Source organism: Corvus cornix, chromosome 28, assembly GCF_000738735.6.
Source record: "Corvus cornix cornix isolate S_Up_H32 chromosome 28, ASM73873v5, whole genome shotgun sequence".
Lineage (NCBI taxonomy): Eukaryota > Metazoa > Chordata > Aves > Passeriformes > Corvidae > Corvus > Corvus cornix.
The window spans coordinates 1,646,256-1,674,249 of record NC_046356.1 but is presented as its reverse complement, the minus strand read 5'-3'; the positions used below and the strand labels follow the sequence as shown (position 1 = coordinate 1,674,249).

General features: G+C 59.7%; 2 protein-coding genes across 4 annotated transcripts in view; one reads left to right on the top strand and one right to left on the bottom strand.

Annotated features, from left to right (window-relative positions):
- Positions 1-22,316, top strand: part of LOC120411439 (cilia- and flagella-associated protein 251-like) — a 32,560-nt gene extending 10,244 nt beyond the window's left edge. Inside the window, exons 1-7 of one of the 2 annotated variants that reach the window (XM_039566269.1) lie at positions 13,091-16,594; positions 18,873-18,925; positions 19,575-19,722; positions 20,252-20,404; positions 20,488-20,550; positions 20,707-20,846; positions 20,966-22,316. In XM_039566269.1, the coding sequence (XP_039422203.1) occupies positions 19,626-19,722; positions 20,252-20,404; positions 20,488-20,550; positions 20,707-20,846; positions 20,966-21,577 (1,065 nt within the window). In that variant the 5' untranslated portion in view covers positions 13,091-16,594; positions 18,873-18,925; positions 19,575-19,625 and the 3' untranslated portion in view covers positions 21,578-22,316. Of the gene's footprint in view, positions 1-13,090; positions 16,595-18,872; positions 18,926-19,574; positions 19,723-20,251; positions 20,405-20,487; positions 20,551-20,706; positions 20,847-20,965 lie in introns of those variants that run through there. The other variant, XM_039566268.1, reaches the window with a different exon arrangement.
- On the bottom strand, positions 21,935-27,411 carry AMH (anti-Mullerian hormone). 2 transcript variants are annotated; one of them, XM_039566266.1, is made up of 5 exons: positions 26,731-27,411; positions 25,532-25,704; positions 24,742-24,862; positions 24,397-24,601; positions 21,935-24,240 (listed from the first exon to the last, which is right to left on the bottom strand). In XM_039566266.1, exons 1-5 carry the CDS (start codon positions 27,293-27,295, stop codon positions 23,325-23,327), a joined length of 1,980 nt encoding a protein of 659 aa, XP_039422200.1. In that variant the 5' UTR covers positions 27,296-27,411; the 3' UTR covers positions 21,935-23,324. The 2 variants fall into 2 exon arrangements, with proteins under 2 accessions (XP_039422200.1, XP_039422201.1); XM_039566267.1 differs by having other exon boundaries at positions 24,397-24,598; positions 26,731-27,410.
- Between the last annotated feature and the right edge of the window lie 583 nt (positions 27,412-27,994).

The following is a 27,994-nucleotide window of genomic DNA, read 5'->3' as shown; positions in this document are numbered from 1 at the left end:
TCTTGGCTCTCTCTGGCTGCCTTTGTGTGTAGCAATCCAAGCCCTTTGTTTTGGTAGGCAAAGCAAACTGAGACTTTCCTCTGTAAATCTTCCTTTCTCCTTTCCCTGCTTCTTGTCAAGGAAGCCTCTCGGCCAGCCAGAATCATCCAGCATCTCTCCATGGCCACCTAAGTGCCATCACCTCTTAGGAGAAACCCAAGTGCTTCTAAATTCACTTGCTGGATGTTGGCAAAGGAGCTCAAAAAGCACAAACACCCAAGCAGAACAAGGAGGGAAGAGTTTGGCACATCTACACCGTAGGGTTATGATTTGGCAAGGATTATAGGATCATGGAATCATGGAATGGTTTGGGTTGGGAGGAACCTTAAAGCCCATCCAGTGCCACCCCTGCCATGGGCAGGGACACCTCCCACTGTCCCAGGCTGCTCCAAGCCCCAATGTCCAGCCTGGCCTTGGGCACTGCCAGGGATCCAGGGGCAGCCCCAGCTGCTCTGGGCACCCTGTGCCAGGGCCTGCCCACCCTTCCAGGGAACAATTCCTGCCCAATATCCCATCTAAATGTTGCTGTTGGATCCTCACAGTGGATCCTGTGATCCGTGTGGGTCTCTGTTTTGATGTTCTGCTGGAAGCTGCCTCCAGTGGTCTGGCAAAGGGATCCAAACCAGCCCTGGCTGAGCCCCTGGCTCGGGAGGATGGAGGTAGAAGGAGTTTGGCAAAACCTCACTCTGCACCACAAAAATGCTGCTTAGATCTCCCAGCAGGAGTCTGGGGCTGCTTAGCTCGTGTGTGCTGATCTTTGATAAGGAACTAAGAATTGTCTGGAGGTTTTTTGTGGAAACTGGGTACTTTTCATCTTTCTTCACAGCCAGAGCTAAGGGTCCCCTTGACAGGGTTCCCCCGAGACCAGAGGTGTTGTCCCTTCAGCCCTGAGTGCTCCCAGGGGGGGTTAACAGGCACACCCCAGGGAAGAGGAGCCAAAAGGGGCTCAGAAATGGTGCCATGATTTGATGTGCAAGAGCAGCAAAGCTGCCAGACAAAGCTGTGCCTCCTGCTGTGCTGCAGGCCCCAGAGATGGTCATGTCAATGTTCTTCTCGTTTCAGAAGTCTGGAGCTCTTACTTGGGGCAAGTCTGGGCTACAAAAGTTGATCTTTTCACAGGTTTGACACATGGGGAGGGGATTTCTGAGGGCCCAGACCTCGTCCCCTCCCTCCTGAGGGGGCTGAGGGTGATGCTCGGAGCCAGAGAGGAAGTTCCTCCCTTTGAAGAGAGACTCTTGACAAGGGCTGGAGGGACAGGAGCCAGGGAATGGCTTCCCAGTGCCAGAGGGCAGGGCTGGATGGGATCTTGGGCAGGAATTGTTCCCTGGGAGGGTGGGCAGGCCCTGGCACAGGGTGCCCAGAGCAGCTGGGGCTGCCCCTGGATCCCTGGCAGTGCCCAAGGCCAGGCTGGACATCGGGGCTTGGAGCAGCCTGGGACAGTGGAAGGTGTCCCTGCCCATGGCAGGGGTGGCACTGGATGGGCTTTAAGGTCCCTCCAACCGAAACCTTTCCTTGATTCTTTGAAGGGAGTCGGGATGGGAAGGGAATCAGGGACCAAGAGGAAAAAGGATCATGGCAAGGCTTTGCTTGACTTGGACTTCACCCCACTGTGCTTCGGGTCTTGGACCCTACTCCTCGGTCCTGCCCCCACCCCACCATTGCCCAGCCCCTTTGGGCTGTCGGGGGATGGTGCCCAGGGTGCCCAGGGCCCCGTGTTCCCCCCTAAAGCCTCTCCCCACAAACGTGGTGCCAGGATCCATCCTCAGCATGAGCACAGCCTGTCCCCAGGGAGCAACCCCTGGGTGGGGCAGGTGGTCTCCCGTGTCCGTGGGGTGCTTGGAGACCCTGTGTGAGTGGAGGGGCTGGATCCCAGGGGAAATCGGGCACATTGCTGTGAAGCCACCGTGGCCTCCTTCCTCCCCCAGCATCTCTCTGCATGAAACACGATGGTGCCCCTAAACCCCAAACCCTAAACCCACGGGTGCACCCTCTCTGTGCCAAAGCCGCCCCGGCCCCTCTCCCCTCCCCAAGCCCCGTCCCTGGGCAGGGTGAGGCTGTGCCCGGGCTGGGTGAGGCTGACTCAGAGCCGGGCTCAGCCATCCCCTGCCCAGGGAGCGGAGCTGGAGCATCTCCCCCGCTCCTCCCGTCCCCCGCACCTCGGCACCGGCGGCTGGAGCAAGACACGACCGGTCCCTGCTTGTGCATCGCCTTTGTGTGCCGGGGATGAGCACGAACTGCTGCAGGGAAGCGTTTTAACCAGAAAAACCATGCGGGGCTCGATTGTTCCCTGCATCCGTGGAAAATTACTCCGGTTCGCTCTCCCCTTTGCTCGAGCAGCTCCAAAACATGCGGGGAGGGGAAGGGGGGGGGGAGGAGGAGGAGAATGAGAAGGAGGAGGAGGGAGGTGTCTGCGGGTTTGGAGGTCGGAGCTGCCGCTTTTTTCTCTGTCTGCCTCGAAATGATTTATTCGGAAAGGCTCCTGCCTTGGTGTCACTGGGGCAAGCACAGCGATCAGAACGCGTTTTGGGTAAAGGTCGCTGGGAAAAGAATGGGAAGAAATGAATCCCCTCCATCCCAGCGATGCGGTTCCATCCCCCATCCTTCCCTCCCTCCCTCCCCTGCCCATCTGGCCCGAGGAAAAGCAGATGGGAGAGGTGGCCGTGGCGGAGTGTGCTGGTCCCGCTCCCCGCGGGGGCTGAGCTCCATCCCTGAGCTCCTCTGGAGCATCGGGGGCACTTCCCTGGGCAAGAATGGACAGGGACAGGGCCACACTCCGCTTCTCAGTCACCACCCTTCAAACCCCCCCCTTCCCATGACTCCTGTCCTCCAAGGCTGCCTGCGCTGCCTCTTCCCCAGGGATTTGCTTTGCTGGGCTGCTCCGTTTTCCTTTCATTGCCTTTTTCAGACCCTGCCTTTTTAACCCGAATTTTTGGCTCGTTTGCTCGCCCACGTCCTCGATTCTTTTCCTTCCTTTTACATTCCCTCCTCCCTCTGCTTCCGGTGCTGCCCAGCTTTTCTCTTTCCCTCCTGCTCTCACTCTCGTTGTGTTTTCTTGGTGGTCCTGCCAACAACCTTCTGGGATATAAGAAAAGGAAAATCTCAGGGCTACGCAGCTGAGAAGCTTCCCTGAGGAACTGAGGCTGGCCTTTTCTTAAATTCTTTTTTAAACCACACCTTCCCTCACCACTCTGCATTCCCAGCTGATCCCTGGTGCTGTGGGACACACTTCGGCCCCAATTCACTGCAGGGATGGAGGTGGGAAAGCTCAGGGCAGAAACATTCCCAGGAGCTGGCTCTGTGCTGAGCCTGGATTTGTCCCTAAAAACCAGGGAAAATCAGATGTTGAAGGTTGACTGAGGAGTTGCTGCCACAGCCAGGCACTTCCAAAGGAGGAAGGCAGAAGCTTGGCTGGAGTGTTGTGAAAGGGACGAAGCTAAAGGAATGGGAATTACAGGCTGGGTGGATCAAGGATGATTCCTGGTTGTGGGAATGTGAACAGTGAATTGAGGATGATTTGTGGTTGTAGGAATGTGGCAAGCAGTGGATCAAGAATGATCCCTGGTTGTGGGAATGTAAACAGTGGATCAAGAATGATCCCTGGTTGTGGGAATGTGAAAGTGGATCACGCGCAGCCATTCCTGGCTCCTGCAACGCTTTTTGCACCTGAGGGACTTGGGTTGGGCTTTTTTCCTTGTATTTTTGCCTTTCTGATTTGTTTTCTTCTGTTTTGAAACCCCTCTTTGTCCCTGGTGTCTCTGAGATTCGGTGAGAGCCTCTTCCCAAAGGGATGGAACATCGCAGGTCCTCAGCTGGGGCTGCCTGTGGGATGCTCCAGGGATGTGACAGGAGCCACCTGACTGCCATGGCATTCACTCAAATTCAGCTTTGTTGCAAAATCCTGACTCCTACAGTGACCAAAGGAAGGAGAAATTGTAGAATCATGGAATGTGCTGAGCTGGGAGAGACCCACAAGTATCATCCAAGGAGCTGAAGGCCTCTCCTTGTACAATCAGGGAGCTGCTCCTGACATTCCTCTCCACTTGTTCACCTTTTTTTCCTAAAACCTTGAGCTTTGAGCTTTCTCTGCAATGCCCAGGCCTGGACAGGCCAGCAGGGAGTGGTGTTTAAAGCTCTTTAAAGCATTTGTGAGACTGCTGCTGAGCTGGAGGAGCTCTGCAGTGACCTCCTCTCCCTCCTGGCCTTTGAATTCCTCACTTCCCTCTTCCCCCTGTTAGTGGGGAGCTGCTCTATTTAGTGAATTCCTCATCAAAGGCATCTCCAGCAGCAGGTTTCTGTGGCTCTTGGGGTCCCAATTCCCTGGTTTGCTCTGGAATGGTGGCGTGGGGAGGCAGGGATGGAGCCAGGCTCAGCTGAGCTCTCTCCAAGCCAGTCTCTCTTCCCAGCAGTCGCTCACTGCAGCCTCCCTGCTCCCTTCCCCACAAACCCAGCAGCCTCTCCCTCCTCACTTTTGGAAATTCTTCCACTCAGGAATCAAGAATCATGAACTGAGCTCATGGGACCAGTTAGTTCTGGGATTGAGGCAATCCCACAGCATTTTTTCCATGTGAATAACACCGAGAATCCCTTTCTGGGCACGCGTTGCATCCCGCCATGGGCACTGTTACACTCAGAGGGATGAACAGGGCAGGGAAACCTCAGGAAAACTGGAGAAAGGTTCCCCTGGCAGTGAGTGGGGTGGAACTGTGTAAATCCAGAGTCATTCCATCAGTTCCACCAGAGTCAGAGAGCGTCCATGTCCCCGACATCGCGACCTTGACGCTTTTCCATGTGGGATTCCAGCCTGAAGGACACAGGTCATCTAAGCAATAGGGAATTTCATGGCAGAGACCTTCCTGCCAAGAGGCAGAACTCAGGGTAGGAGCAAAAAGAGCAGCTGGAGGTTGGATCTAGGTTGGATCCTCCCATCCTGCACCCAGGAGTTTATTCCCTGTTTTCTTGCTGCAGCTCCACCTTTGCCTCACTCAGTTTGTAAATCCCCCTCCCTCTGCACATCCTTGTATCCCAAATTGGCAGAAGTCCTCGACTTTCCCACTTATGCCATTTCCTGGCTTGCTGATGTCCCATAAATTAAGTCAGTGATGAGCTTGGCGTGGGATCGGGGAGATTTTCACAGCGGGATCAGTTTCTCCCCTTTAATTAAACATTACAGGCTCCTCATGAATCCTTCCCCTGTGAAACTTTTATGGAAAGCCTTAACAGAGTCATTTATGGGGAATCTGTTTTGATGTGCTGATCTGGGCCCCAGTTCTAACCCTGCACGCAATTCCAGAGCTCCTGTAAATCGTCTGCCTTTGCTGGATTTGCCCTGGAACTGGGAGCCAGGGAGTGAGGCTGGGCCGGACAGGAGTGACCAACTCACCCAGCTTTGGGCTCTTGAGTCTGAATTTGGGCTTTTGAGTTTGAATTTGGGCTCCGGAGTCTGATTTCACAGATCCTTCGTCCAGGTGGGTTTTAAACCCTTTCCCAAAGTATGAGACACTTGGCTCCAGCCACATCCCACAGCAGTGAGATCCATGAGTCCCTCACAGGTCTGTGGGCACCGAACTCTCTGGGACAGGGACAGGAGCCCAGGGAACGGCTGGAGCTGGGCCAGGGCTGGGCATGGAGCTCAGGGAAAGGTTCTTCCCCCCGAGGCTGCTGGGCACTGCCCAGGCTCCCCAGGGAATGGGCCCGGCCCCGAGGCTGCCAGAGCTGCAGGAGCGTTTGGACAGCGCTCTCAGGGATGCCCAGGCTGGGCTTGTTGGGGTGTCTGTGCAGGGCCAGGGCTTGGATCAATGATCCCTTCCAGCTCAGGATATTCCAGGATTCTCTGAAGAGACCTTTGCTGGATTTCAACCTGTGGCTTTCCAGTTACACCTGGACCCCAATTTTTGTGCTTTGTGAAGTAGAAGGAAGCTGCTCCTTCCCCAGAGCTCCCTGGGGTTGTTGTTTCTCTTCCAAGCTGACATTTCCCTCTCCTCAGCCTTTCCTCCTGAGAAAGCTTTGCCATGTGCACCATGTGCTCCCAGGTCCATCCCTTTTTCCTGCTTTTCTGTCCCTTTCCGAGGTTATCAGAGCTGCTGGCAGAGCTCTGGGGGCACAGGGGATTCCTGCAAACACAGCATGATTTTTCCAAGCATCATCCGTGCACCACAGCAATTCCCTGGCAAAGCTTTCTGCTGCCTTAAGCCCGGAGCTGACATTTGCACAGTGACATCCTCTGAGGCCTCTGAGCAGCTTTTACTGCTTTACATCCCAGTTCTGCAGAAAAGTCATCATTTTTTAAAGAACCGAAGTGTTCTTGGTTATAAATCGTGCTGTGACCTCACCCCTCCTTCTGATAGCTGTAGAAACACCAACCAGCAACAGGTAAACTGGGAGGAAGGATAAACATCCCTGGGATGGGTGATTTTCCCATAGCAGTGGAAGAGGGAGATGCAGGGCCTGTGCCACACTGGCAGCGAGCCTGTCCCTGCACCCACCTCGTCCCACCCAGGGTCATGGGAATGGGGGACAAAAATGGGAAAGGAACTCCTCCAGCTCCCCTGGGCACAGCACAAGTTGTCCCACGTGATGGTGTTTTGAGCAACCCCAAAATTCACCTCCTTGTCCTGCTGCTGCCTTGTCCCAGCCACAAGGTCCAGGGACAAATCCCGCATTGCTGGGCCAAGGTGGTCCCAGGCAGCTCCCAACAGGCACAAGATGCCCTCTGAGGGGTGCCCAAAAGTTGGTTTTTGATAAAACCCCAAATGTTAACACATGTAAAAGGTGTGCTCTGCAGAGCCAGCCCCGTGTCCAATCCCACCACCAGTGTCAGATCCTTCCCAGCCCTTTTCCACATCCAGCTTTTCCGCCTGTTATTCCCACTGCTCTGCCGACTTCATCCTATTTATAGAGCACCTTTCGCTGGAGTCTCCAGGCTTTTAACCTTTATTCTTGGAATATTCTTCACTTCTTGGACCTGGCACAGAGAAATTACACACCCAGGCTCCTCCCCAGCCTGAGTTTAAAAGGAATTCCCACAGGGCAGCTCAGGGTGTCGAGCTCCCCGCGGGCAAAATCCCGGCTCTTCCTTGTGTCACGGCCTGTCCCGGCGTGTCCCGGGTTCCCAGCCTGGCTCTGCTGCTCATTCACCTGCAGAGAGGCTTTGATGCTTCTCTGGTGAGATCATTCACCTCCCAGTGCAGGAGCAAAACACTCCCAGTGGGATTCTGGCGCCGCTTTCTCAGGGTTTCTTCCTCATTCTCTAGGCTTCTTCCTCATTCTCCAGGTGTCTTCCTCATTCTCTTCTCATCACCACAGTGTCTGTCTGGGAGTGTTCCAAAAACGCCTGGATGTGACACCTGGGGACGTGGCTTAGTGGTGACCATGGTGGTGGGTTGATGGTTGGACTTGATCTTCAAAACTTTTTCCCACCTTAATGGTTCCGTGGTTCTCTGGTCGCTGTAGGACAGAAGATCCCAGTGGTGCAGATCCCAGCAATCTGGGGGGGTTTTGTGCCCCAGCTGGGGATGGCTTCTGTGAGTGTGAAAAGGGGGAATTGCCCCTTCCCCCCTAGAATTCCTACAGCACCTTCCTGGCCTTGTGGAGGGTGGGAATAAGCAGCAGGTTGTTGGAGATGGGTGTCCCTCGCTGGCTTAGGTGCTGTGTGGGATCTACCACCACAAGGGGCTGGTGGGGATGGAGAGGTCTCGTGTCCCACTTCTCTGCAGGGCAGATGTGGTGGGAGGGGAGGTGTCTTCTCCTCTCCTCACTTTGGCTGTTGAAATCCTTGGATATCTAGAGCAGGAAACCACCTGCAGCCCTGCAGGGACCCAAGGCTGGCTTAGGGACCGTGAGCTGCAGGACCTGGCTCCTCCCTGAGCCTGGCAGATGTGGTGTTTGGATATGGGGGATGCTGGTGCCCGAGACTCCTGCAGTGTTTCCTGTGGGGAAAAAAACCCCCTCGTGGTTTTCAGTGGCGCATTTGGGGGCCTGGCTCGGGACTCAGGGAGGGAATTCTTTCAGGCTGTGGTGGATATTTCAGTGGAACAGTCAAAACAGCAAAAGGGCTCAGCTGACATTGGTTTGCTCCCCCCAGCTGAGGCAGGCTGGGCACAGGTGGGGAGAGGAGGAGGGAATGGGGGAAATTTGGGGAGTGGTGCTCAAACACTGCTCTTGGAGCTGTGTTGGAAACTTAATGTCCCTTAATGTCCTTAAAGAGCTTCACTGGAGCCCAGAGACACTGCTCAAGGGCAGCTGAGCCAAACTGGGGCTGGGAGAGGACACAGAGCTCCTGCCACGGCCCTGCAAAACCCCCTCCAGCTGCTCTGCCTCCCTTTCCTTCCCAGGATCGAGCCAACAGCTGGATCCAGGTCCTTGCTCCTCTCACTGGGATCTACAGAGTCATGGAATCTTCATTGGTCACTTCAGGAGTCCCAAGAAAAGAGATCATGGGAACCAAAATGGTTTGGGCTGGAAGGGACTTTAAATCCCATCCCATTCCACCCCTGCCATGGGCAGGGACACCTCCCACTGCCCCAGGCTGCTCCAAGCCCCAATGTCCAGCCTGGCCTTGGGCACTGCCAGGGATCCAGGGGCAGCCCCAGCTGCTCTGGGCACCCTGTGCCAGGGCCTGCCCACCCTCCCAGGGAACAATTCCTGCCCAAGATCCCATCCAGCCCTGCCCTCTGGCACTGGGAAGCCATTCCCTGGCTCCTGGCCCTCCATGCCTTGTCCCCAGTCCCTCTGCAGCTCTCCTGGAGCCCCTTTAGGCCCTGCAAGGGGCTCGGAGCTCTCCCTGGAGCCTTCTCCTCTCCAGGTGAGCACCCCCAGCTCTCCCAGCCTGGTTCCCCAGGGATGTGAGGGTACTCTCAGGGACAGATCCTGGCTGGCAGGGACACTGGGTACCTTTCTGCTGGAAGAAGCCTGGGCAGCAGCTCCCCTCCTGCTCTTCTGCTCACTCCTCCACCCGTGTTGATTCCATCAACACTTTCAGGATTGTTACCACCAGAGCCTGCAGGCTCCTGCCTCAGCTCCTGGGCACACTGCCCTTGCCCTGCATGTCTCTGCACCTTCCTGCCCCATCCTGGGGCACATTTCATTCCTTTGTGCCTTTTTGCCAGCAAATACCAGACTGGTGTCGTAGCTGATCATGGGAACCACTTCAGTCTGTGGTGAACTCTGTGATTGAAGGCGTGATCACAGCCCTGCCCAAAATACAGCACAGGCGGCTGAGAGCGGAGTGGGAATGAGGGTGTTTGGTCAGGAGGGAGAAGAGAAGGCTCAGAACTCACATCACCATGTGGGTTGGTGAGAAAACCAGGGCAGAGCTCCAGGCTGGATGATTCCTGAACTCAGGAGCCACCTGGGTGGATCCCTTGTCCAAATCTCTTGGATCACCTTCCCCCAGCCAGCTGGGCAGAGCCACTCAAGGTTCACTCCTGAATCCTCTTCTCTGGCAGTCAGTGAAAGATTCCACCTAACTTTGTATTGATCACAACAAGTTGGTGGATGCAGCCTGGCTTTTCCAGGACGTTTGCTTTCTCCTGGTGCTGGCAGGGAGCTGAGGAGGAGGAGCAGTCCTAAAGCTGGGCCTTTTTGATGCCTGTGAGCTCTGTGATTTCCTTCTAAATCTCCTGTAACCCCATGGAGAGCTGGGGGTGTTCACCTGGAGAAGAAAAGGCTCTGGGGAGTCCTCAGAGCCCCTTGCAGGGCCTAAAGGGGCTCCAGGAAAGCTGCAGAGGGACTGGGGACAAGGCATGGAGGGCCAGGAGCCAGGGAATGGCTTCCCAGTGCCAGAGGGCAGGGCTGGATGGGAGACTGGGAAGGAATTCCTGGCTGTGAGGGTGGAGAGGGGCTGGGATGGAATTCCCAGAGCAGCTGGGGCTGCCCCTGGATCCCTGGCAGTGCCCAAGGCCAGGTTGGACAGGGCTTGGAGCAGCCTGGGGCAGTGGGAGGTGTCCCTGCCCATGGCAGGGGTGGGGCTGGATGGGCTTTGGGGTCCCTTCTCACCCAAACTCTGAGTCCCTGACTCAGCAGAGCAGCCTCGGATGGATCCAGCACCAATCCAGTGTTTGGGATTGAGCACAGCCCTGGCAGCTGGGGCTGTTCAGGGTGACCAGGGACATCAGCCACAGCCACATCCCTGCTCCCAGTGCCCCACAGATGGGCCCTGCCCAGCTCTCCCAAAGCTTTGTGTTTGTGCTCCAGGCTGGAGGGGAGATTTCATGGCTTGGCTGCTGCTGCAGCCCAAACCATGCTGGCTCCAGTGTGCTGGAGCTGGGTCCTGGCTTCCAGGGCCAGGCTGATGGCAATCCAGGATCCAGGGTTATGGCAAGGAGGGATGAACCTCTGTCCATCTCTCCCTTCCCCTCCAGTCTCACCCCGGCTTTCCTGCAGGTTGGTGATGCCTTGGGGAGGCTCAAGCTTTATTTTAAACACAAATCTTGTTGTTTGAGCAAGACATGTCTTAGGAACAGATGTCCTGCACAGGGACATATTGGGAAAGAACTGGAAAACATTTGAGATCTTGAGCTTTGACGTCTCCTCGTTGCACTGGACAAAGCCTGGTCTGCAGGGTGGGTCAGGGCTGGTGAGCAAAAACGGGAGAAAACTGATTCATTAAGAAGTGGCTTTGGAAAGGGAGTTTCCTGCTGCTTGGAGTCCTTGCTGGTTTGGTTCTTGCTTGTTCCTATTACACAATATGTTGCATTTGGCATTGCTCTATGAAAGGAGGGAGAGGGAAAGCTGGAGCAGAAGGGGCTTCACTCAAAAACCTCATCCCCAGGTCCCAGCCCTTCCTGTCCTGCTATAACTCACAGCAGTTTGGAGCTACAGCTTTGGAGAAGGAAAGTCATCATCAAAGTTTCCAGACCTCGGAGAGATGACAAAAGCCCTCCATGAGGACCCCAGCAAGTGCCTTAGAGGGACAAAGAGCACCAGAGCACAGTCCTGGTCTTGGCATGGGGACAAAGAAGGAACCCAAACCCCTTCAGCCTTCCCGGATTGTCCCAAAGGAGCTGAGAAATCCATGGTGTGAGGCAGGGAAGGGAGAGCAGCCAGGCCTGGCAGGGTGAAACCTCTGCCCTTGGTTTCTGGAGTCTGCTAAATTTTAATTGGGGAATTTCTGGTCTGATAACAGGGAGAGAAATGGGGAACAGGGAGGGAAGCACGGAGAGACTGGGAAACCCCAGCCGAGGTCTGGGGGTGGATAGGAAGTTCCTGCTATTTTTGCTGTCCCTGCAGGACTTTCTGCTGTACTTTATGGTGGATTTTGTACTTTTATGACCCTTTTAAGACCTGAAGCCTGCCTGGAACATCTCCTCCCTCCCCATGTCCCACAGACCAGCAGCCCCTGGTGCAGCTGCCAAGTCTGGGAGCATCCCCATGGTGCAGGGATGTTTCTCTGGACATGGATTCGTTGCTTCTGTCCTGTGGGGCCAACCTGGAGCCCTGGGAAAGGTGTTAAATCCACCAGGACCTGCTCTCCAGTGGAACAGTTATGGAAAGGACTAAAAGTAGGATTTAACAGGACCTGGATCTTCGTTCCCCGCTGACCTGAATGAGCTCCTTCTGCCAGGGAAAAGGAGCGAAAACCTCTGAGATTGGTGAATTGGAGTTTTTAGGGCACACGTGGATCCGTGGGTGGGCAGAGTGGCTTTAACGTGGAGCTGCTCCGGATGCCTGTGGATCATTTCAGGGGGTGATGGGATGAGCCCATGGAAGGCTCTCCCTCCACTGTCACTGCCGTGTTCTGTCCTGGCTGGTGGCTTGGGGGTGTCCATCCCCCCTGTGTGGTCCCAGTGACGTCCATGAGTTGCAGGAGATCCTGGAGCCATCCCCAGGGCAGGATCCTGTGCTGTGCTCAGGCTCAGACACAGATGTCACAGCAGGATGTCACAGCAGGATGTCACAGCACAATGTCCCTCTCTGTTGCCTCTCCTGCTCTTCACAGAGCTCTGCCAAGCTCATTTCATCCAACAGCACATCCACAGCTCCTGACCAGTGACAAAAGTGCTCCATGTGTGTTTTGTGTGCCTGCCAGCCTGATCTTGTCACCGTGCTGGGGTGGCCCAAGCTCCAGCCAGTCCTGGGACTGAGGTCACTGGACCACAGTAACCTGCAGGGACCAGGACCTTGGCACAGGACCTTGTCTGCTCCTTGTCCTGTCAGCTCTGCCAAACCTGTCCCCAGCACGATTCCTCCATCACTGGGAGTGATTGTGAGACAGCCCCGACCCTGAAGGTGACCAGGACACTGCTGCCAGGGGTGGGTGTGTGCAGCACCACTGCTCCATGGATGGGTGGATGGAGGGATGGATGGATGGATGGATGGATGGATGGATGGATGGATGGAGGGAAGGATGGATGGATGGACGGAGGGATGGATGGAGGGAGGGATGGATGGATGGATGGATGGACAGACAGAGGGATGGATGGATGGAGGGAGGGATGGAGGTGTGGATGGGTGGATGGATGGATGGATGGATGGATGGATGGAGGGAGGGAGGGAGGGATGGATGGATGGATGGATGGATGGATGGATGGATGGACAGGTGGGATGGATGGATGGATGGATGGATGGATGGATGGATGGATGGATGGATGGCTGGCTCCAGCCGGGGCTGGGAAGCCAGAGGTGCCATGGGAGAGCTTTTCTAACAGGTGTGATCCCCTTTTCCATGCTCAGCTGGAGGAATGTGTTAAGCTGGTGCTTGGTCTGCAGCATCTGCCCCCAAAGCCCTGTGGTGGGGTGTCCTCCCAGCCTGGGCCATAGGCAGGATGTCCCCTTCCCTTTAAACAAAGAGCCATCACTTTTCTGGCTTGCATTCCCACCAGGCTGAAGGGGTAAGAGGAAGAAGGAGATCCTCCAAGATCCCAGAATCCCAGACTCATTTAGGTTGGAAAAGTCCTCTGAGACCATCAAGTCCAATCTGTGCCCAGTCCCCACCTTGGCACCAGCCCAGAGCACTGTGTGCCACCTCCAGTTATTCCTTGGTGACTCCACCACCTTCCTGGGCAGCCCCTTCCTATGCCTCACCACCCTTTCCATGAAGAAATTCCTCCTGATGTCCAATCTGACCCTTCCCTGGAGCAGCCTGAGGCCGTTTCCTCTTGTCCCATCGATGCTCCAAGCTGTGGTTCTTTAAACCAGAGTGGTACCAGCCCACAGAGCTCCCATCTTCCCTCACCAGTTCCACAGCATCTCAAACCCAGGAGAGGAGACAGAAGATCCCCTTGGCAGTGTTTTCCAGCTTAACCAAATCCCTGAAGCTATGAGGAAGTGCCCAGGTCTGAGTTCTCAATCAGAACTGGCACCAGAAGCTTTCCAGGCCCATGATCTGCAATCAGCCCTCCCAGGCATGTGGAGCCCATCCCGGTATCAGCTGTGGGAATCAGCTCATGCAGAGGCTGCTCCATCTCCTGCTGGCTCCCTCCAGCCCCACACCTGGGGATGTGGAGCCACAGGAACATCCAACATCCAGACTGCTCCAGGCCTTCCATCATCCGCACCTCCACAAGGAGATCGCTCAGCTCGGCGCATCTGAAATCTCCGTGCTGACAGATGGGATCTGACAGGAGCGGCACAGCTGGCAGAGAGGAGACATCCCTTCCCTTCCTGAAACCTCCCAAGGGCTCCATAATAACCCCAGTGCTTGGGAAGCTCTGTGGTTCCTGCAGGAATCATCTCCCGGGTGGATGTGTTGGTTCCTCGGGGGAAGGAGGCAGAGGCTGTGCGTCAGCACAGCCATTGCGCAACCCCCTAGGCTGGGAAGAGCTGCTGGATCCAGCTGAAAGAGGAATTTGGGGTCAGCGGAATATTGCTGTCAGCACTGGGCCGTGGCCAGGTTGCTGTGGGGACACCTGTGCCTTTGGGGTTTGGGTCGTGCAGGGAATCAGGGTGCTCTTTCACCCCATCTCCTGGAGAGTTTTGGCATTTCTGTGATCCTCTCTTCCACCAGCCCTGCATCCCCAACCACATCTAAGGGAAGGGGGGAGGGCTGGGAGACACCAAGCACCTCCAACAAGCCCATGCAGCTCCTGGATGAGCTCCGCACGCAGCTCCTGCAGGTCTTTGGTGCTGGCAGCGGGGGACCTGCCCTGTGCAGCCCCAGTGGCCCCCAAGGGACAATGCCAGTGTGGGGGTGACACAGCTGGAGCTGGGAATTGCCCACAGAGCTGTGTTGTGCCCAGGGCACCTGGCTGAGCAGGGAGCAGCCAAATTCCCAGCTCTAAAATCAGGCCAAGAGCCCAACCCTGCTCGGGTTGGAGGGTAAAGGCTCCAAAGGCTGGGAGGTGTTCTGGAGTCCCAAGCCTTGGGAACGTGGTCAGGCAGGTTCTGGTGGAGCCAGGGATGAAATCCTGGGGGAAAACCTGCAGCCAGCCCGGTGAGCAGTGGCAAAGCCACCAGAGAGCCAGCTCGAGCATGTGCCATGCCTCGGACCTGTGGCAGGAGGGGACAGAACCAGGCAGGGGCTGGGAGCTCTGGGGAGAGAGCAAATTGCACAGAAAGAAGGAGAATTCATCCCCAGAACCAACCTGTGCCGAAAATACCCAGTGACTAATTTTATCCCTTTCTGATTGCTTTTTAACTGCGAGTTATTAAAAACGGGGAGAAGGGAGACGATGTCCTGGTGGGAGGATGAGTGAGCGTTGCCATGGCAGTGAGGGGATGCTGCAGCACAGCCCGGACCACGAGTCACGAGGGCAGAGGCGAGTGGACAGCCCGGGCAGCCAGGGAAGAGGGGCTGTGTCATCCAGCCAAGTCCAGAGTCAGCATTTAGCCTGGACGCCGCTCCCCTGCCCACCCCTGCTCTCCCACCTGCCTCTCTCCGCCTTCTCTCCCAGCCGGATCGGGTTTCCCCCTCCCTGAGCTCACCCCTTTCCATAGCCGCTTTTATCAGGCTCAGAGCAAGGAAGAAGTCGGGATTTGGGGGGGTTCAAGAGATTAGGAAAGAATTTGCCTCTGGGAATCTCTTTCCTCCATCTGCCCGGGATAAACTGTGCAATGGAGGTGGAGGCTTTGCAGCTCCACGGGGAACTGCTCCGAGCTAAACGTGTGGAGGCAAAAAAGCTGCCGGTCCCTCCCGGCTGCGGGAACGGGGTGTTGAAAGGTCCTGGGAAGGGTGAGGAGAACTCTCTATCCCGTGGCTCCATGGAAGGATGAAGTGGGAGGGTGTTTGCCAGAGCTCTGCGGGTGCAGACGGTGCCTGCTGAGCCCCTGGGATCTTTCCTGGAAGGACCAGCTCACCCACGGGAGGCAGGAGCACGGAACAAACCTGGGAGCAGCATGGGGAACGGGATTAACTGGGAGAAAAGGGGATTTTATTTGGCCTGTTTATGATTTTCTGCTTTCATCGTCTCCCTATAAAGCAACTGGTAAACTATAAAGCCAGTTAACAACCCTGACCCTGCTGGAGTGGGAATACAAGCGGGAAAACTGCCCTGGGAGTGTGCCCAGCGCTCTGGCGGGTGTGGGGGCTTTGTGTGCAGCCCCATCCCTCCTCCATCCATCCATCCATCCATTCATCATCCATCCATCCGTCCATCCATCCATCCGTCCATCCACCTTCCACATTGTTCATCCCACAGTGTGCTCAGCCCTGTCCCTGCCAGCGAGGGGAAATCCCTGCCCTGGAGAGCAGAGGCTGCTCCTGAGCTCATGTGCTGAGAGCTCCTAAAGCAGGACCTGGACCCAGCCTCACCAGGTGTCCTGGTTTATTCCTCCTTTGGAAAAATGTCAATACTGCAGGTATGAAATATTCTACAATTTCAGAGATTTGGGGTTTTTTTGAGCCTGAAGCCTCTCCGTAAGAGCAATGTCCTCAAAGCGGGATGTGCCAGAGACGTGCCGGACTGGTCCCAGTCACTGCTGCACCACATCCCTGGCACAGGAGCTCTGCCCGTGCTGAGCTGGGAGCTCGGGATAACCCCCACAGGCAGGGCCAGAGCCCGAGGGTCTTTTGTAGCTCCCCAGATGGGATCCTTCATCTCCTCCCTGTGTCCTGGGAGTGGGTGGGATGGGACATCCCCTCTCCCACCTGCCCAGGAGGTGCCTGTGGCTGTGACAGGGCTCCCGGGGACGGGGACAGGGACATCAGAGGGGTCAGAGGGCAACAGACCTCTCCCAACACTGGCAAAAAGGGATTTTCACTGGGATTGTCTGAGCGCTGCTGCTCCCAGGGGGATTTCTCATCCTCTCTCCTTACCTGTGCCTGGCAGACTTCTGCTCCACCTCTGCACCCCCAGCACCCACATCCATCCCTCCATCACCCATCCGTCCCTCCCACAGACACCCGGGCCTGGTGTCAAACAGCCTTGTCCCCTCCCCGTGCTCTCCGGCGGTGTCACAGAGGGACAAACCCCCTGGCAGGTGCCCCTGAGAGCCGCACCCCGTGCCCGGGGCAGCCCCTGCGCTCGGGGCCGGGGCTGAGCTGCCTTTTGTGGTGCTCGGGCCCCGGTGATTGGGCGCTATTTTGCTCCGGCTCCCCTCGGCAGCTGTTGCTGTTCTTTACCCGGGAGAGCCGGGGCCGCCCGGGGGCTGCAGCCGAGCAGGAGGCGGCGGCCGACCCCAGGTACGAATTTCTGTGGCTTTTAACCCCTGATGCGGGCCAGCCCCCGGGCAGCCCCTGGGCACAGCCCGGCTCCCTCTGGCCGCGAGGGATCGGGAGCCGCGGGGCTCAGCCCCGGGCGAGGGTGACAGCGAGAGCGGGGCAGGCGAGGGGACTATTTTTGGAAGTTTCTTTGATGTGAGTCAGCGGTGAAGGCGACCTCGGGAGCCCGTGCAGGAGAAGTCCCGGTGGCAGCAGAGCGGAGCTGATTATTTGTTAAGTGCCTGCGATTTTGAGCGTTTAAGGGCGGATCTGGCGTGCGGGGCGTGAGTCCCGGGGAGCGGGATGGGCGGGCAGGAGGGATGGGTGGGAGGGCTCCTGGGCAGGGGCAGCGCCAGCCAAGGGCTGCAGCTGGACCTGGGGGCTGTGGGTGACCGGCCCTGCCATGGGCAAAGTGTCCCTGGCCTTGGTGGCCACCCCTGGCCTGCTTGGCCTGGGCAGTGGCCGCGCTCGGACCAGCAGCCCAGGAAGGCTGTTCCTGCAGGTGACGCGGCCCATCCCGGCTGGGGACGAGGATCCTGCGTGGGCTGTAGAGCCCTGGAGTGCATCCACCTCATGCCAGGGCATGGAGCCGCATCTCCTGCCCGGAGGGGACAGAGCTGGACATGGATCATTGGTCAGCTCTGGGACCGAGTTAGTGCCTTTGGGGCGCATGGCAGGGAAGGACACCTGTCTGCCCCGGGGTCTGGAGGCTGTTTGGGCTCCTCCATCGGGGTGAAGCCCAAGGGATGGAGACATGGGAAGAGCCTGGCACCCTGTGACGGGGCACTGGGCTCAGCTGAGGACTGGGTCATTTGGGTGTTTGATCCCTCTCAGTTTAGTGAGAGTCCCTCGAGGTGACACGGTCCCTGTGTGGTGTTGGAAAAAGATTTGGGATGCCCTGAGGCCACCAAAGGGCTGTCCGGGTGGGCAGGGAGAGCTCAGAGGTGACCAAGGAAGGACAGGAGAAGAGGTTCCTTGTCCTCACCGTGAGCCGTGGCCACTGGCGAGGTGTGCGAGGCTCTGCAGGGCACAGCTCAGCCTGGCAGAGATGGTTCTTTGTGCTGGTGTCACTTCACAGGGTGACCTCGGGCATTGAGGGACACCTGGGTGGCACCAGCTCCATGGGAACATGGATCATGGCCAGGGAGAAGAGGAACAGAGGCTCGTGCCCTCCTCCACCTTCCTGGTGCTCATCTGTGCCCAAAACCAGGGTGAATGGCTGAGATGCTCAAAAACACGGCAAGCACATGGGGGGAAACCCTCCGAGGAAAAGTTCTCCACCTCTGAGCTTCCCCTGGGTCTGGGAACCCCCTGCAGCCACCACGAGAGTCCCGGGCCAGCTCTGCCCCTTCCCAGCAGAGAAAGGACCGGACTTACAGCACTTAAACAAACCAAAGACTCATTTTATTTCCTCTTGAAAGCAAAGGCCTTTCAGACCACGGCCAAAAGGTTTCCTCTTGTTTATCTCTTCTGCTTCCACCATTGAGTCGTAGGTTTCATCCTGGGAACTGGGATCTTTTCTCAGTGTTCCACAGGGGGGCAATAAACTAAATCTGGCTCAAATGGGGGAAAAATTCTTCCTTCTGGGCAGGATGTGGCACCTGAGGCACTGGACTCGGAGATGCCAAGAGGGCTGAGGCCGGTGGTGCTGGGTCCTTGTGGTGCCTTCCCACCCCCAGGACAGAGAAACCCCCAGGACCCCGAGGAGCCCAGCGCCCTCCCCAGCCCCTCCTTGTGCCAGAGCCCTGGGGACCCTCAGTCTGCTCTCCCACTTCCCAGAAAAGCCCTGGGAGTCATCCCTGAGCTCTGCAGTCCCCTTGAGTTCCTTTCTGAGGTCTGGTTGCTCCATAGTGGCTGAGACTTCTGCTGTCCAGGCTCTGCCTCCCAGTGCCCAGCCTTGTGTTTTCAGGGTGTCTGAGCACACCCCGGGCTGTTGGTGTCCTCATGGGCCTTGGCAGGGAGGTCACTGTCCCTTTGGCTGCCACTCCTCTGGAATATCCAGGTTGGTGACATTTTGGGGCTCAGACCTTCCCAGAGCTCCCACTGCACCCCTCAATGCCTGGGGGGCTTTTTGCCTGACTTCAGACACCTCTCTCTGTCCATGGTGTGACCCAGCAACACCAAGGGGGCAAACACAGCCAGGAGTCCCCTCTCTGCAGGCTGGGGGTGTCACCGAGGGGTCCACACCCCCCAGCCCCTGGTGATTCCCACCTCCCCAAATTTGTCACCTAAGGAGCCGTGCTGTGCTTGTCTCTGACAGATGCCAACGCTCCAGTGAGCAGCGACAGCCACGGGGACAGCGGTGGAGCCCATGTGAGTGCCCAGGGTCAGGGTGGGGGTGCCAGGGGGATGGATTCTTGTGCCGGGGCAGGGCAGGGGTGCCTGAGGGATCTCTGATCAAAGCAGGGGGTGTCAGGGATGGATCCCTGTGCCAGGGAGGGTCAGGGGGCCGAGCTGGGGCTGTCCCACAGGCACATTCCGCCCGGCAGGGTTGCAGCACGTCCATCCCGGGGGAGCCCAAGGTCCCCCAGCTGTCGCTGTCACTGATCCGTGCCGGTGGGCAGCTCTCCCTGGTGGCACTGACCAACACCCAGCCCGGCCACCAAAGCCCCGCTCAGCACCGAGCCCGGAGCCCAGCGCGGCTCCCTCCGCTGCCGGCACATCCACCCCGCCCTCGGTGGATGCTGCGGCCCCAATCCAGCCCCGAGCGCTGCTCCGGGGGGGATCCCTCAAGCACAGCCTAGGGGTCCTCTGCCGCCAGCCCCCCCCCGTGTGTGTGCCGGGGCTAACTCGTGGCCAAATCCAGCTTAAACAGCGTAAAATGCAGCCCTGTTCTAAGACTGTTGAGGTGAACACACGCCCCAGGCGCTGCAGGAGCCGGGTCGGTGCCTCTCGCTGGGGAAGCACCGGCTCAGCCCCGGGGACGCCCAGAGCAGCGTGTCTCTGTCGCCCCGGCCCGCAGGGAATAGAGGAGCAGAGCCCCCCGCGCGGTGTCTCCGAGCAGGAGCCGGACATGCCAGAGCCAGCCCCGCTCGGCGGGGACAGGAAAGCGGCGGAGAAGAAGCGGGTGGAGAAGGTGGGAGCCAAGGGCAGCGCTGCCGGGCCTCCAGGTGGGTGTGTGGGAAAGCCCTTCCCTGCCCCGGAATGGCCACCCTGGCCACAGGTGGCCACAGAGGCACAATCCCGTGTCCCCGGCCAGCCCGGGAGGCACCGTCTGGCCATGGAGCAGCGACAGGAGGAGCTGTCCCCTGTGAAATCAGCGACATGGGGATGGAGATGGGGCTCCTCAGCCGCCTGCCAGATCCTCCACCTCCTCCTCCACTTCCTTCTCCACCTCCTCCTCTCCACCCTGCCCAGATTTGCTGCTGGAGGGGGAGCACGGGCAGAGCTTTTCCCAGCTTGATCCCCAGGACACTCTAATGCCACCAAGGCCCAAACTCCTCCGTCTCAGCCCCTGGGACACTCTTGTCCCCACTCCTGCAGTGCAAACACCTGGCAGGAGCAGCTCCAGCCCCTGGCCCTGGCCCTGCCCTGAGTGGGCTGTGCAGGAGGATATTAAGAGCCCTTCCCGTCCGCCAGCTCAGAGCCCTTTACCTCTTCCCAGTTTCCCCCAGTAACATTTTTCCGTGGGGGTCCCAGTCCCCAGAACCCTCCCCGTGCAGAGCAAGGTGGAGCCGCCCAGCCTGGACCCTGCGGAGGAGCCGCTGCTCTGGGAAGGGCTCACCCTCAACAAGTGCATCCTGGTAGCCTCCGTGGTCGCCCTGCTCAGCGTCACCTTCCAGGTGCTCCAAGGTGAGTCGGGAGCCGGCCGGAGCGGGAAGGGGCGGCCAGGCCGTGCTGCCACCTCCTGGCTCCTGTCCCCTCCTCTCTTCCAGCGCCATGCTCCAAGGAGGGAATCGCCCGCGGCCGGCAGGAACCTCCGCCCCCTCCCATTCCCGGTGGGTCCAACGCTCCGTCCCTCCCCGGTCCGCCGGGTCCAGCCTGAGACAGGGCCACATCCCAGGGTGGGGTGGCCCTGGGACCCCCGGCCTGGGACATCCCACCCAAACTGCCTCATCCTCAGCTGACGGTGGCCTGTCCCTCTCCCCTCCCAGAGGTCGTCAGCCCCAAGGTGGAGGAGATCCCAGAGGTGGTGACGGCCCAGCCTGCGCCGCCGCCGCCGGAGAGCAGCGCGGTGGAGGATGATGGTGATGACGAAGACGGTGACGATGACAGCGAAGCTGACAGCAACCTGGTACGGGTCAGGGTGGCACCTCCTGGGGCAGGGAGCATCTTGTCCCCAGGGGAGGGATGGACAGGGGTCCCCGTCCCCTGGGCTGCATCATCAGCTCCTGGTCCCCTCTGTCCCCACAGGCAGAACCCTGGATCTTCAAGAAGTGGTTTGGCCGCACAATACCAGAGGATGGGGACAAGGATGAGGACGAGGATGAGGACAAGGACGAAGAACCTGCAGATGTCCCCGAGGTGCCAGTGGCTGTGATGGAGGGGAAGAAGAGCCAGGAGAAGCAGAAGAAGGTGGAGAAGGAGGAGGAGGAGGAAGAAGAAGAAAAAGAGGAGAAGGAGGAGGAAGAAGAGGAAGAGGAGGAGGAGGAGGAGGAGAAGAAGAAGAAGGAGAAGAAGGAGAAAGCCCGGGAAGGCCGTGCTGTCCGTGCGGAGCGGAGCAGCCGGAGGGACGCACGAGCCAAGGACAGGACACCGTGGGACAAACCCGGCAGAGCCCCCAGGGCCCCCAGGGAACCGGAGCAGCAAGCCCAGAAGAAGCGGGACCGGGAGAGGAAGGAGAGGAAGGAGAGACGGCGGGAGCGGGATGAGTCCAGGCGGGAGGGGTGGAAGGGCCGTCCCGGCAGGGCTGAGGGCGGCCGGGAGAGCCCGAGGCGGGACTGGAGGCTGCAGAAGGGCAGGAAGCCCTGGGAGCCGGCGCCGGGCAGGGACGGCAGGGCCAGGGAGGGCAAGAGGCGCGACTGAGGCCGGGCCGGGGCGGGGCTCGATGACGCTGGATCCAGGGGGATCCAATCCCACCACTGCCCCGGCGAGGGACCCCCGCCCCTGCCTGCCCTCCAGAGACACCCCCGGGCACGGGCAGCACCCCAGGACCCCCGAGCAGCAGCAGAGCAGCCCAGGAGCCTGGCACGAACCTCCCCGGGGACTTTGCCCCCCCCGGATCAGATGCACAAAGGCGACCTGAAAGGACTCATGGAAGGAGCTTCTTTGGGCCTCGTTACTTCTCCATCCCCACCCCAAATCCCTCTGCACCCCAAATCCATCTCCACTCGTGGTTCCGGGGATCCCAGTGAACAGAGTTGTGTTCAGACTGTGCAGCTCTTGGGTTAATGGTTTTATTGAAAGCAAATCAAGAGAGAAGAATATTCTGGGTTACGGAACTAGGCTGCAGCCATCCTCAGAGGGACAGCAGGGACAGACCCCCGACCTCACCGAGCCCAGTGGGGTGGCACAGAACGTGCTGGTGACAGAGCAGGGCTGGAGCCCTTCACCTGGGGATCCCTGCGGGCTTCGCCTTTTCCGAGTCACTTTTAGAAAGGAAACACAAGAGCAGTATCACACAGCCAGAGACGTTCACAGCCCCGACTCATGGCAGGTTTCAGTATTTGCTAAATCAACAGTGGTTAAAATAAACTATTTTCGTTTTTAATAAGGTATTCAACTGGATGTTTAAAAAAAAAAAAAAAAGAGAAAAAAGGAAAAATGAGAAAAGCCCTTGTCCTTGGTTATGTGTTTTGTCCCTGGTGTTGTGTGTGCGTGTTTTCCATGCCCCCCGAACCCAAGGGGCTCAGGGTTAATCCTGAGGGCTGTGAGATGGGACTGGTGAGTACCAACCTCCGGCCGTGCCTCCCCGTGGGGACACTGCAAAACCCAAGGAGATGTAGCCAGGACAAGCCCAGGAGCTGCTTCCCGAGGGTTCGGATCCCGGGCTGAGGGCTGGGCTCAGCTGGAAGATGATCCGGGGCAGGCGGGCCCGTGCTGACGCCGGCGGGGACGCGGAGCAGGTGCTCTGGCAGCCGTGTGCTCCCGCTCCCATTAATGGTGCGAGCAGCCCAGGAGCTGTAACGGGATCGCTCCCTGCCCCTCTCCCCTCGCCCCGGCAGCGGGGTCAGCGCGGGGTGACGCAGATGTGACCTGGCCGGGAGCCCCAAGCCACGGCCAGCGGCTCCTCACGGCCCCGGCTCACACAGAGACGTGTCCCCAGGGCAAGGTTGGTCTCGGCGAGAGGATTTGGCCTCTGGCTCTGCTGTCACAGGTGGAGCCGTGTGGCCAGAGGGGTCCCCTGACGGGCCGTGGGCTGGGAAACGGCCAGAGGATGCTGCAAGGCTTGGAGGAAGCAGCACCTGCCCTTCCCAGCCACTACAGGAGCAGAGAGGGAGGGATAAATAGGAACAGTCCTGCCTGGACCTGCCAACCTTTGCCCTCCCCCCACGGCCCCACCGTGCCCGTGTCCAGCCCAAAATGCCCCGCGGAGCCAGAGCCCGCAGCCGCCTCAGGCACCCTCAGCAGCGGGAGCGGGGCCATCCCCAGTGGAACGCGGAGCAGCCCCCAGGGACAGGCAGGGATGAACCCAGAACCAGAGCGACGCTAACGAGCCAAAGCGTGGGGAAAGGACACGCTCCCGTCTCGGCCAGAAGCACCAGATCCCGAGCCGGGAGGGCAAACCGGGAGAGGGGCCGGGGTGGGGCGGGCGGGGAGGCCGGCGGGAGCCTCACCGGCAGCCGCACTCCTCTGCCACCATGTTGGGGAACTTGCGGATCTCCAGCCCGTCCGAGGAGAGGCTGATGATGAGCTGGTCCGAGTAGCGCACGGGCACGCAGCAGGGAGCCCTGCGCAGCGGCGAGCCCCGCTCCTGCATGCCCAGCAGCAGCACCGTGTGCGAGAAGTAGCTGGGGACGCGCGTGGAGAGCGGCAGCCGGCAGGGCCCCTCGCAGTTGTTGGCCGCGTACGCGGTGGGCATGACGATGAAGTGGCGGTCGCGCAGGTCGATGGTGAGCTCCTGCAGCCGGCAGTACGCCTGGTGCCGCGCGCTGCGGTTCTGCCGCTGCACCTTCCTGCGCTCCTGCCAGCGCGCCCGCACCGACTGCAGCGCCTTCAGCAGCAGCAGCGTGCGCAGCTTCCGAGAGCCCGGGCCCCGCTCGGCAGCCTCGGCCTGCCCCGGCTCTGCTGGGTAGTAGCAGAAGGTCAGGAGGTGCTGGAAAAGCGCCGCGTTGGCTTGGAAAGCCGGGACGTCCCTGAGCTCCTGGATGACCACCTGCAGTTTGCCTATCAGCAGCTGCAGCACGGTGCCCTCCGGCTGCCAGTCCCCCAGGTGCTGCTCCAGCACGGCCCCGCTGTCCTGGGGGAACAGCAGCACCGAGGGCTCCTCAGACTGCACCAGCCGCTCCAGCGCCGCCTCCTCCGACAGGTTGAGCAGCTGGTGAGGGAGGGTCTCCATCGCCTGGAAGTCCAGCCAGTGGTGGGCGCTGGGCTGGGGGGGCGGCTCGCTGGAGGAGCTCAGGAGCTGCCGGCTGAACCGGGTCAGGATTGCCAGGAACTGGGCGCTGCCACCGGGCGCTGGGGACGAAGTGTTGGCTTGACTCGGGACAGTGGGGGTCGGCAGCTCCTCGGTCCCAGCCTGGAGTGGGCTGCAAGGAGAACACACGGAGAGTCACCCCGTGTGCCCCGGGGGTCCCACCAGGCCGTGCCCCACAGCCACCCATGGTCCCACAGCTGGGGCTGCCCCTGTCCCACCTCATCTCCCACCCCTGTGTTCTCCCGTGCCTGCAGCGACGGCCACGGACCTGAGCTGTGGGTACGGAGCCGTGTCCAGCACCCCCTCAGCAGAGAGGTAGGAGGATGGAGCCAAAGCCTCCTCTTCCTCCTCTTCCTCCTCCTGCCGCCGTGACTTGGCCAGCAGCAGCAGCACCGGGGTCATCCGGGTGAAACATTTGTCATCGGAGCCGAACAGGAGCTGCTGCACCTCCGTGCGGGGCAGGGGGGCACCTGCTGGGGCGACGAGAGGGGAGTTGGTCTGGAGTCTCCTGCACGTCCCCAGCGCCCCTCGTGGGCCCGAGAGGACCCCAAATGCCCAAGTGAGGACACGACGGCAGAGATGCCGCTGTGCCCAGGGTGCCCCCCGTCCCTACCTCCCGCGCCGCCGTGGATGGCCAGCGAAGCCGAGAAGCGGAGCCGCTCCGCGCTGCGGGTGACTGAGGCTGCGGCGGCTGCCAGGGCCAGGTACTGCGTGTCCCTGGACAGACAGAGCCTCTGCACCGAGGCAGAAGGCACAGAAGCCCCGAGGCCGTGGGTGACACATCACAGGGGACACACTAACGCGAGCCCCCGCTGTGGTCCCTGCGGGGCTCCGCGTCACCCAGCCCGCGGTGGCCCAGGGAGCAGCGACGTGGAGGGTGGGGACCACTGGGAGCTTCGCCCCCAGCCCCAGAGCTGCTCCGGGGGCCGCGGGGTGCAGGGAACCCAGTGAACCCCCGGGGGCGCAGGGGGGAGGGATCAGGACCCCCAGACCGGGCTGGGTACCCCGGGCAGCCCCTCCGGCCCTGCGGGAGCTGGGGACAGGGTAAGAGCTCCATCTTCAGGCACGGCGAGAGCGGGAGACGGGGCGGAGATGCCGGGAGGGGATGGCAAAGGGACTGGGAGGGGCTGGCGAAGGGGCTGGAGGGGGTGATAAAGGGGCTGGGAGGGGATTGTGAATGGATTGGGAGGGGATAGCAAAGGGACTGCGGGGAACGATGAATGAACTGGGAGGGGATATCAAAGGGACCGGGGGGAACCATGAATGAACTGGGAGGGGATAGCAAAGGGACTGGGAAGGGTTGTTGAATACACTGGGAGGGGATGACAAAGGCACTGGGCAGCAGAGCTGGGACACCCCTCCCACCCCCCTGCTCCCAGCCAGGGCCGGACGCCCGGACCCACCTGGTCCCTCGCCAGCCCCGGGCCGGTGACCAGCAGCTCGTGCGGGTGCCCGGAGCCCTCCCGGTGGCCCAGGTAGAAGAGCATCACGGCCGCCTGCAGCTCTCCCAGCGCCCGGCCCACCTCCGCCTGGAAAACCAGCTGGAACCGCAGCTTCGCCTGCGCTCCCCACTGCACTGGAACGGGGGAGACACGGCCGTGAATCCCCCCCGGCGCCGCGGGGCCCCGGGGGGGTGAGGAAGGGGCTTCAGACCGAGCACTGCCCCCATGCAGGGACCAGAGCACCCGGGACAGGAGCCGACAGGGAGAAGGGACACAGCAAATCCCGTCCCCGGCTCCAGGCAGATGGAGAGCGGGACAAACCCTGCGCCCCGCGAGCAGGCAGCTGCCTCCCCCCAGAGCTGCCAAATTCCCATGGACAGATCCCATGGAAATCTGTTCTCCAGGGGGCTCGGGGACATTGTGGCCACTGCCCGAGGAAAGAGCCACTTCCCCCCTGCCCGGCACTGGCGAGTTCGGCTGAAAATCCAAATCCCAGGAGAAGAGGAAGATTTCAGGAAGAAAGAAACAATCATGACCCTCACCCCGGGATGGGACAGGGGAATGTGTGTTGAGGTTTTCCCATAAGGCTGAAGCTACAGGAGGAGCCCAGGAGCCCGGGCTGCCCCACAGCCCCCAGAGTGGGAGACCAGCAGGTGCCGGGCTCAGGGCACAGCGGGAGCAGCTGGGTCTGACCCTCTCCTCTCTTCCCGGAGCTGGGATGGGATCCAAACCCTCGGTGTTCAGGGAGAAAGTGAGAAACGCTCATGAGAGCGGAGCAGATGCCACCAAGAACCATGGAATATCCCGAGCTGGAAGGGACCCTCAGGAATCACCAGTCCCACCCCTGGCCCTGCACTGACACCCCAACAATCCCACCCTGTGCATTCCCTGCTGGAATGTGGCACCTGGGAGTTGGTCCGAGGCAGGGACAGATGGCAGAGGCACACTGCCATCCTCACCGCTAAACCTCCTTAAAAACGTGCCCAGAAACATTTCACTCCATCACTTCGCTGATTTTAAAGGGAACCCAACCCCCCAAATTGAATTCTGTGTTTAAATCCCTGACTCGGGACCAGCAAACAGCAACCCCCACCCCGAGCCCCGCATCCTCCCCTCCCTGCCCTGCTCCACCTCGGAGCCTGCAGGGCTCTCCCACCAACCTTCCTCCAGGTGCAGGACGAGGAATCTCTCCAGCCCCGGCTCCAGCACGTGCTCGTGGATCCTCTGCAGAGGATGGGGAGCAGCCCCCGCCTCCCCGGCCCGGCACAGCCCAAAGGTCCCCGGGAAGTTCCCGTCCCAGCTCCGGCGGCGCCTCAGCAGTTTGATGAAGCCGCTCTCGTAGTGGCTGAGCACACCCACCACCTCCAGGTGCCTCGGGGTGGCCCCGTCCTGCTCCATCCTCACCCTGCACACGGGCCCTTCCAGCCCCCCGAGGGGCCAGGGCTGCGGGCTGGAGCGGGACCAGCCCGGGCCGCCCTCCTCAGCCATTCCCTGCAGGCATTTGGCTCCCGGCTCGGGCTTAGAGAAGAGGCGAGTGGCAGCAGCCCTCCTGGACCTGGGTGTCTCCTGTAAACTTCCATTTCCCACCTTTCTCCCCTCTGCTTCCAGCCCCGGCTCTTCCAGCAGGCTCAGCTCCGTCGGGGAATCCCGCTCCCCTTTCCTGGGCAGAGCTGCAGAGGGGAGCAGCAGCACCAGGCACAGCAGGAGCCCCCTGAGAGCGCTCATGGTCCCACCTCAGCTCTTCCCTGGAGCAGCTCCCGCATCCCAAGCCCTCGGCAGGAAGAGGGAGGACGGCGTCTCCCTTTTAACCGCGGCTGGCCTTGAGTGGCCAAGGCACAACAACCTCCCCTGAGCAGCCCCGGGGCTGTCGCGCTGCAGAGGCGTGAGGGAGGTGGCAAAGAAACTTTTTTTGTTCTATTTTTGGGTCTGCAGCTCATTTTGGAAACGTGCAAAAATCGAAGCTGTTGCGCTCGCTTGTAGGGATGCACGGCCTTGACTCTGGATGTTTTCTAAAGGAGGATGAGTGTCTGGAATGGGATCTTCATAGGGACTGGCACGTACAACCCCACCAGCACTGAAACACCGGGAGGGGAGAGCGAGCCAGAGCAGGAGGAGGGGGACAGGGGCAGATAACGGGCTGAAATAAGTGAATGTATGGAAAGCATTCCCTGTCCTGGCTGGAAAACCTTCCCCTCACACCCTGAAGCTCAGACAGGCTGCCCTGGAAAAGGGCTTCATCCTGGGAATGAGAATCACGGGGGGCAGCAGCAGCCTGAGGACTTGGAACACTCAGGACCTCCCTTAGAAAGTGTCACACACACCTGTTCTAAGGACTTTTCCCTCCATGAGGTGCCAGGACTCACTGGAACAGCTGGAATTGCCAGTGCCACCTTTCCATCCTGGAAACCTGCCCCCCACCCAAGG